This window comes from Megalops cyprinoides, chromosome 5, assembly GCF_013368585.1.
Source record: "Megalops cyprinoides isolate fMegCyp1 chromosome 5, fMegCyp1.pri, whole genome shotgun sequence".
In the NCBI taxonomy this organism is placed as follows: Eukaryota; Metazoa; Chordata; class Actinopteri; order Elopiformes; family Megalopidae; genus Megalops; species Megalops cyprinoides.
Genome location: NC_050587.1, coordinates 27,329,372 through 27,339,326, shown reverse-complemented (window position 1 = coordinate 27,339,326; position 9,955 = coordinate 27,329,372). Strand labels below are relative to the sequence as shown.

The following is a 9,955-nucleotide window of genomic DNA, read 5'->3' as shown; positions in this document are numbered from 1 at the left end:
GTGTGTGCTTCACACCAAACTGTTGAAATTGTGGATCCAATATCAATACGAAAAAGTAGGCAAGGTCTTGTATATGACCCACAACCAGGTCAGTGAGCTTCCCACGATTCCCATATTCCCCCATCCGCATGAATGAGGTTGGACAAGACCAGTCAGATGTTTACACTTCGCTACAAAATGTATCTTTCTGCTAGACTCCTCCCTCGCGTGTTTTTTTTTTTTTTTTAAACTAATGTTCAGGTAGTTGTTCTTGAATGCTGTTCACATGATGAGCGTCAACGACAAGCGGAAGGAAGGCAAAACTTACAAATCATTTTGCAATGCTCACTTGAACAGCTGAAGTCGCTTGCAGTTTGCTCAAAACAAAATTGGCCGTGCTTAGAGGTTTCACTTTGAGCTGCGAGATGAACGTGACTAGTAGCATTCTAAACGATTACAATTGTGTTCTTTAACAGGATGGGTGATTTTCGTTCCATTATAGCTTAAATCTTTACCGAAGTGGTATAGTTCTTGCTGATATCGCCAAAACAAATGCAGTCATGTTTGGATATCTGGTTTTAGTCTTATTGTGCCAAGGATTAAGACTCGATGCGAACATCCAGAGTAATGAAGATTCCGTATTCGCATCTATAGACGTGGATCTGTCTCGAGTACTGAAAAGAGTAAACGATCGCTTTCTGTCTGTGGCGATAGATGCCAGTTTAGTCGCCGAAGAAAAGTACATGTACCTTTTGTGGTGAGTGAAATTAAGTTCAGTCTTTGCCGTTGTTTGCTACTACCAGTTAACTTTATGTCGTCCTTTCCCGTGTTAATCAAAGAACGCCATTTTTTGCTGTGCAAGTTAAGTAGGCGAACGATTGGACGTAACTAAAGTTAATCTGACTGTATTAAGATCTCTCAAATGTTAGTGAGATCATGCTGTTGATGCTGATAAAATGGCATGATATGTTTTATTATTAGACTCATTTGTATTTCATAATTTAAGAGCGGAAGTCGGTTATACTAGTTAACACTAATACACGAGTTTGGCTAAGTAAATTACCTTGCTGTTACTATCAATTGTAGTACCAATTGGTTGAAAACATGGGTTCTTTTAGGGATTTATTTCGATGTCTGCATAACGTTATAGGCCTATTGATGTGTTTTAACAAACGATATGTGAAGACCAACTATAGCAGGTTATCAGTATTTAGCACGACTATTTAGGCACGAAATATGAGTTCCATTTAATTTACTTTTCTGAAGGAGTATGTGCGCAGAACAGAAAACGTTAATAGGAACAGGCCCTTCACTGAATTAAATGTAATTATATTAATGTTGGTTAACTCCGCTAACTTAGTGCTTGAGGATGTTCTCTTTCAATTTCACCAGCTCCCCGAAGCTCAGGACTTTAGCCAAGGCATTGACTCCGGCGTTTCTGCGATTTGGTGGAACAAAACAAGATTTCATGACATTTACCCCTCAGTATGATTTCTCAAAATCTTGGAATTTCCAAAAAAAATCTGCGCTTCCGCAAGGTAAATCCCGTGGCATTACCCTTCTTAAAAATTCTAACGGCGAAGTAAACTTGACGTCCTCTACTCTATTTTAAATTAAGGAAAGAACAGGAGGTTGATTCAGATTTAACGCTGCATTTTTAGAGGAATGCGGAATGTATTAAATTCACACACTTACAAGGGAACGTCTGTTTACACGTTTAAAGCCCAGATAACCCTTTCAAAATACCTTACATATTTTTGATTCACCAGTCTATTTTCTTGCCTTATGCTGAAGTCACTCAGAATCGAAATACTCGCAAAAAATGTTTGAAGACTATGCATGCACAGAACGTGGTCTTCCGTAAATAATTTTTGCCCTTCTGAGTTATGAGAGGCTTCTAAAATATGGAAAATAAATCTCTACTATAAGGTTAAATAGTGACCCTGTGTTCCCTGGCCCATGATTTTTTTATTAGAATTTTCTCCCTGGTAAGCAGGACACCACACCAAACCAGGGTTTGAAATGCTGCCTAAAAGTAACTTTGGTGCGTAAGTAGGTGGATAGTTTTAAAAATGCCTTTTTTCTCTGACTTCCAGTGGCCAAACAAAATGTGGTTTTGTGAGTGTAGCTGTGGGTAACTGAAAAATTTAAAATGTTAACGTAAAGTAACTAAAAATATTATTTCATTGTCACTGGAACATAAACATACTTACAGAAAGGTTGAATGCTGATGTTGTGCAACTGCTTGATACTGTGATGAACTAGCAATCCTGACACCTGAAGCTATCATTAAGCTTTTGTTATAGCATTTTTATATTGATTATTACCCTTGTAACCATTTTTGAACTTTTAGTAGATTTTAATTTATAGACTGCAGACAGCTCTTGCAAACACATCAGTTTTGACAAGTCTAATGTCTGTTCTGGTGTTGTTAGAAGATATGTGTGAGAGACTACAGCTGCCTCCACTCCTGGAGAAGAGGCTGAAAGAAGAATGTGCTCAACAGGAAGTGCTCCTTCAGAAAGAGGAACTGGAGGGAATCTATAAGAAAGTAAAGTTCTCAGGTAACCTGGTGGGGTCAAACAAAATGTTTCAAAGCACAAACATAGGTGAAGCATGTGTCAGGTGTATTTCCCTGGTTGTATGACTAGAATACTGCAGGTATTATAAATAGCTGGTGTTTAATAGCTCAGAGTAGGGGGAGAGTATGTTGAATTTTCGGGTCGGGGGTGGGGGGGGGGGATCTCCTGTAAAGACTGCAATATATTTACTCATTTCTGCAATAAGCTCCTTGGACACCTCTGCTGTTACTGTAGTGAAGACTCAACATTTCTGTTAGTACACTGTTTGTGAAGTCACCACAGAACACAATACTTTAACCAATAATTTTTATTTTCCACCAGAGTATGCAGTGGATCTGCTGTACACTTTTGCAAACTGCTCTGGGTTCGACCTCATCTTTGGGTTGAATGCTCTTCTCAGGACTGGAAACTCCTGGGACAGCAAGAATGCTGAGATGCTACTGAGCTACTGCGAATCCAAGGCATACAACATGTCATGGGAACTGGGGAATGGTAGTGTGTCCATACAATGCCAAGATGCCTCTCTCTTGACCCTGAAGATATAGTCAGAATGATTCACTTCCCACGACTTGGGAAACATGAAACATTTTAATTGCGCTACACATGGCAAGCTAATTCATTCCAACTTATTGACTGGAAATGGGTGTAATTTTTATGAAAAGGGTTTAAGTTAGTTATTGCAAATAAATTAATAGCTCATTTCTTTTTCCATGCCACCAGAACCTAATAGTTATGAAAAGAAAGCAGGGATCCGAGTGGACGGGTACCAGCTAGGCCTGGATTTTGTTCATCTACGCAAGATTCTCAAAGAATCCAAATTGTACCACATGACTGGGCTGTATGGGCCCGATGTCAGTCAGCCCCGAGACCACCGGAGGGATTTACTGGAAAGGTAAGTGTCACCACATTCACACAACCTTCTTACATGTCTGGATGATCACGGCCCAGTCTGTGACTTGGACGGACTGGCATGAGTTAGTCACTTTTGATTTGGGTAGCTTGTACCCACTTGCCACTTATTCTCTCAGAATTTGTTTTTCAAGTCCTAGAATTGGGTCATATTCCTCCTGCCTTTGACATCCTCTGCTTGTTGTGCAAGCTTCTTTAGCTCAAAGCAGGCCCACACTAACTGGGTAAGATACTAAAATGTAAACTCTCTCTCAAGTAGGTAAAATTGTTTCTGCCTGAGCTTTATTTACATACAGAAAGCATACTGTAGTAAGTCTGTGAATGAATTGGACAGAAAGATTGTAGAGTCTGCTATGGTAGGCATGCATGCCATAGTGGCACATATAGTCCCAGCAGGCTGTCTAATATTCATATGGAAGAGCACTCAAAGCTATATATAGCCTTAATATCTTTTTAAACTTTCCTTTACAGGTTTTTGGAGAGTGGTGCAAAGGCCATTGATGCATGTACCTGGCACCAGTAAGTTGGCGTGTGATTACTCCATTTGCTTCAGTTATGTTTGAGGGTATTAATATGTTGGGGGGTTTTCATCAGCTGACACACTGTAGAAACTCCATAGCTCTCTAATTACTGACGTATTTTGTGGTATGGTCACTCAGGCGAGTTGAATTCTGTGAACAGAAGGTTGTTGCAAGACTTCCATTTTTCGGTTCTTAGTCTTGATAAAATGTGGTTGGAATTTGGCTGTATTTGACTTATGGTCAGTCTAATTACATCATTTGTTGTCTTTGTCATGACTTTCCTTCCTTCTTTTGGTTTCGTACGGATTAGTCATTAGTGCATATTGGCAAAATATAATGGTTAGCATTTAACTTTGCAATTCTGATACCATTTAATTCCAGAGTAGTGGCAGCTGTAGTCTTCGTTTCTGTGTAACACTCTCACGGAAAAGTTCAAGGGGCTACAAGTTAACATGGTTAACTTGGCAAGTGAACTTGGCAAGTGAACTTTGTCCATTTACCCTGAGCTGTAAAATACACAAATACAAGTAATGTGTGAGGAATAGGGGAGAAAATGTAACACTCGCTTAAATTTGATAACTGCCAAGGCCAGTGCTCTTTACTGTCAGATTGAAAAGAGGTGTTTTTTGGGTTGGGTTGGACACATGTGTGAGGGGCAGGCTGCCATTTTGTGCTAGGAATATGTGGCACAGGCAATGCAAATACAGCACACTGCTCATATTCTACGGAGCAGTGCTCTGGTCCTGGCTTTTGATCTCTCTCTCATGTTGGTGGCTTTCTGCCCTTATACACACTGAAGCGCCTCCCGTTTTAATAACCTTCCCTTTGTGTGTCACATGTTACAACTGCAAGCGCGTGCACACACACACACACACACACTGAGCAAACAGACTGAGTGTGCTGGTACGCTTCATCTCCGCACATGGGCTTGACATGTGCATTCATACAGGAGAGAGCTTAGCTACACCCTGGCTGAGAGTTCCAACTCATGCCTTATGCATTCTGTACTTCTGTCTGAAAAGCACAAAGGAATAGCTTACATTTCCAAAAGAAATGACGTTACGTGTCATTTAGTGACTCGGCTGCAAGCTTGTTTTGGCTGACAGTGTCATTTTTATTTTATATTCCTGTGAAAATATCTTGGCCTTAGCCAATTCAATCATGTTTAATTTTTTGTCTTGACTTGTCCGTAGCTATTATGTCAATGGGAGAGACACGTCTTTGGAAGAGTTCCTTGACCCTGAAGTGCTGGACACTCTTGCTATAAAAATAAATGAAGTCCTTCAGGTAAGATCTTATTTTTAATTAACAAAATGTATTGCTTAATATTGTTGATGTAATAAGATGTTTTTTTTAAGTGTCTCATTAAGACGGATGGATGTTTTAGCACTGGACTTCTGCTTTGGCTGATAATGTGCTGTTGGTAGTCTGGTGGGTACATTCATAAACACATTCAGTAGTATTTTTTTCTTCCGTGTGTCCACAGACCATTGAACTGGTGTCTCCTGGGAAGAAGGTGTGGTTGGGGGAGACCAGTTCAGCTTATGGAGGCGGTGCCCTGGGACTCTCAGACAGATTTGTTGCTGGATTCATGTGAGTGAACAAGTGAAGCGGGTAACAGCGGCTTAGAATATGACCCAAAATAGAACCCTGTCCCTCACCCCAATTAAACAGTTAAAGTGAACTCTTGCTCAATGGTCCATACTGTCCATTAAGGACAAAATGGACCAATGCACTGAGCACAAGTTCACTTTTAATTCCAGGCATAATTGTAAGAGACCAGCATTTTAAGTTTCAACAGTAAAATATTGAATCAGGTTCATTTCCTTGACAGCCTCTTAACTTGTCAGACCTGTTCATTTTCTGGTTAAGTTTTATTCTCCTCCAGTTAATCCACCAGTCTTTTCAATGTTATTCATTTGGATGTTCAAGAAATATTTGTTTGGGTTTAAAAATACAGTTTAAGAGCAAAGAAGAAAAAATATTTCTCATGGGGTTAATAACTGATGATGTGCATGTGTAGTACACAGCAGTTACAGAGAAAACTGTAGCCTGAACAAAGACCCATGCTTCTCTCATGACTCATGACTCTTTCATTGTAACAAATTATCACCAACCCCTGGAGGAAAGTGCACGAAAGAATTAACTTCATTCCATTGAATAGAATGAACTATTATGTGTAAACTTAGGTTGACAAGCTCCCCATTGCAGGTGGATGTGAATCTAAATGCTGCTGATCGCATTACCTCTGCTAGAGAAGCAAACTATGCAGATATGCTAATCCTTATCATTTAACATTGTCTTTCTTAAATGCCCTCCTGAGGTTAGCCTTGAATAAGAGGGCTGTCTGTTCCAATAGGCAATATTCTATAAATTTAAGTCTGATATTACTTTGTGAAAATGGTAATAACAAATAACACAGAGATTGTTCATTCTCTTTATTTGAATGCCCCCAGGTGGCTTGACAAACTCGGCCTTGCTGCAAAGTTGGGACTGGATGTCATCATCAGACAAGTTCTGATTGGCTCTGGTACATACCATTTGGTGGATGCTAATCTTGACCCACTCCCTGTAAGTACTAAACCCAGTCAAAAAAGTCAGCTGGGAAAGTATAGGATTGTCCTGTAATTATTGAGGATGGTTAAAGACGCATTCCTTTTTATGTATCTGCTTAGGAGATCCTCTTATCCAGGGCAACTTTGCCTGTATTTTATGTATATGATGCTGTATTCAACGGTTTGGCCCAGAGCAATTCATGTGAATGCATTCAAGAGGCTGTCCATAGCCTTTTGTCATCATGAGCACTTTATCTATTACTGCAGACTGCTGCCTTTTGCTTACATTATACTGACCCCTAAAGGATAGGCCGTTTATTCATGTATAATTTGCAAACTGGCTTTTATTTTGAGTATTCTTTACATGTTTTCCCTCCTTTTGAAATTGGTAAAATTTCCTGCCAAATAAATGTGGAGATCACGGACTGATTTAGTGTCGAGATGCAGGTAAACCTAACTGAATGTACAGCTTGATGTTTAATTTCCCTGATTTGTTGTGTAATGCTGTACCATAAAATGTCAATCCGGCAGGATTATTGGCTGTCAGTTCTGTACAAGAGACTCGTTGGACCAGAGGTGCTGAATGCAGCAGCCTTCACCAGCCAAGAGGTCGAGAAACGAAGGCTACGGGTTTACTTGCACTGTACCAACAAGAGGAGGTGAGGGACATGTTCGCAGAAACATTGAGACTAAATATGTTGAACCAGTGTCACTCTAGGAGTGTACGGTGTATTTGTGGGTTTGGCTCAAGAGTAGCTCTCCTTAAACTGGTTTGACAGATTGTTATTTAACACCACTGCAGTCAGATTGCCATACATTCTGGGTGAAAGAAACAGGCTGCTGGAGGTGTTTTGTGCTTATAAATGTACCCTATAAACTTTAGTGTGGCACTATGAAAACAAATTTATTCAACATAATTTTAATGACTGTCTTTTCCACATAATTGAGACGTACCGCAGTTAAGCTCAGTTGGTGATTCACTTCATTGTTCAGCGCTCCGTTGGTCAGATAATTATTCACAAGTATTTTGTTTACTAATCTTGAAAAGATTATTTTCCACTTATCTACTTTGTTATTTCTGGACTGAGCTTGGAGATATCTTTACTTTCATCTGTCTGTAATTTAGGATAAATGTTTCCAACAACCCATATCTAACAGCAGATATTTTTAAAGTGACATCAAGTCCAGGTCAGTATTGAATTAACAATAAACAAACCTAAGTAACTGAGAGCTCAACTGGGAAGACAATCAGCAAGCACAGTTTTCCCCTAATACTAGTGCTAAGAAAATTCTGCATTAAACTTGTTCATGAAACTTAAACTTGAAGAATAAAGTATAAGAATGAATAATAATTGCATCTCTTAGTCTGTGAAACACTTCTCGTTCCTTTCTGTAGCTCAAACTTCACAAGAGGAGCCGTCACTTTGTTTGCCCTGAACCTCAGTAAAAGTCCAGCGAGGATTTCTTTGCCCACCCAGATTTCAAAAAGCTCCGTTCAGGCCTTTGTACTGGAGTCAGGGGATCCTGGAGAGGAAGGGCTGTACTCCAGGTACCCCACGGAACCTCACTTTAAACACTCACAGATAAAAGATGAGATGTAGTCATGCATCGGTTCATTTTAATTGCTCTCTTGATGTCCTACAATAGAATGACAGCAAAGCTTGCTCTCGAGTAAAATTTGCTGTTAGTAATTTCTTCAGTTGAAAAGAAGAAATGGCTGTCATATTCACAATTTTAAGACAATTAAAAGCTCTTAAGTTGAATGATAAATGCTTCCGGTGCATGTTATGCCTTCACAGACTTGTATTTTAAAGGAAGAAGTAGACCTACTGTTTTGGAGTAAAATTCATCTCTGTAGTGTCTTGCAGTTGCTCTGCCGTGCAGGCCTGCGGCGCACTGCATATGAAAGCTTGCAGTCCCATCTCATCTTGTCCTCCACAGTTCTGTCCGGCTGAACGGAGAGGTGCTGAAAATGGTGGACGACAGAACCCTGCCCCCCCTTCAAGGGGTGTCCCTACCCCCAGGTGAATACCTCAATCTCCCAGGCTTCTCCTTTGCCTTCTACGTCCTGAAGGATGCCCGTGCGCTGGCGTGCAGATGATTGTTCTGTCTTATGAAAACACTGAAGGTTAAGCAGGACCACATTACTGAACACTGCAGTGTCCTCCATGGCGCTGTTTGCACTTTTGCCAAAGGATGGAAGTTAGTCAAATAAAAAGGGCCCACAGCTGGTTATTTTAGGGACCAGTGGACTACTTTCTTTTGAATGTGAAGATGTATGACCAATTTATTTGAAAATACGCAGGTAATCTTAAGACAGTGCATGCCATGTGTAAAAGCCATTCTGTTATGTTATTAAAGAGAGGTTCTAAATTACTAATATATTTAAAAGGCGGCAAAATTATATATATATATACCAAAAATGTGGATGAATATGTTATGAACACATCACAGAAGTTTTAATTTTATGCGGCTTGAGTTATTTTCTGTATTCGTACATGAAACAATGTCTTCACCTAGAATTCTCCTTGGTGCCCTGTGCTTCCCTCCCAAGTTGTTTTGAATATTAAAAAATGAAATGCTTGACTTAGATTAGATTAGATAATGACCATTGAAAGAACAGAAATTTCTTGGCAATATGATGTTCCTCAGGTTTTGAGTCATTAAAAAGGCAAATACCTAAGCACTGCAATGGAAATTTATACAAGGTGCTTTTTGACTCATGGGTGTACAGGGTAGGCTATTCCTTGTTAATGTAAAAGTACTGTATACATTTACACTGGCATGTTATTGCACTGTAGGATGGGATAGTTTATTGTAATTTGTTTTGGGTGGTGATGATGATTTTGGCTGTTGACGATGACATTTTACTGCATATTTTCATCTTGAAAGTTATCAACTTATACTGTAACTTCTGAACAAAAATTTGTATGTGACATCTGAAATGCTTTTCAGAAACACTGCAAAAAGGGTAAAATGTTTATGTAAATTATGAGCAAAGTTACTTAAAGTACACTGGACCAATTTCTTTGGATGAGAAAATGTATTATATGTTCTATATGTACATAATTATTTTTGTGGGAAAATAAATTCAAAGTTTTGAATTATTGTTGGTCTATATGTGAAACCCAGAAACTGGCCTCAGGTTTCCGCCACAGTCAACAATGAGCCAAAAGTACTGCTAATATTTAACAGTACACAGTTATCACTATTACAGCAGCAGCCCTCAAAGGAAGTATGGCAGTATAATTAGAAAGATGCACTTGACAGAAGTTTTTTACTTTTTTTCTAGTTTAAGATGTTTACAAATTGCGCAAAGGGTATTATGGACCAAAAAGTAGTATGGGTGTGTGTATGTAAGATGCGATGTAATTTCATGAGCAATCTGTGTGATGAGATTGCAGGAATC

General features: G+C 39.3%; 1 protein-coding gene across 1 annotated transcript; it reads left to right on the top strand.

Annotated features, from left to right (window-relative positions):
• The first annotated feature begins 337 nt into the window (after window positions 1-337).
• Window positions 338-9,558, top strand: hpse (heparanase). Its single transcript, XM_036529433.1, has 12 exons — window positions 338-736; window positions 1,372-1,517; window positions 2,415-2,543; window positions 2,883-3,053; window positions 3,282-3,453; window positions 3,942-3,989; window positions 5,185-5,278; window positions 5,478-5,584; window positions 6,448-6,562; window positions 7,078-7,205; window positions 7,943-8,095; window positions 8,488-9,558. Exons 1-12 carry the CDS (start codon window positions 540-542, stop codon window positions 8,645-8,647), a joined length of 1,620 nt encoding a protein of 539 aa, XP_036385326.1. The 5' UTR covers window positions 338-539; the 3' UTR covers window positions 8,648-9,558.
• The last annotated feature ends 397 nt before the right edge of the window (window positions 9,559-9,955 follow it).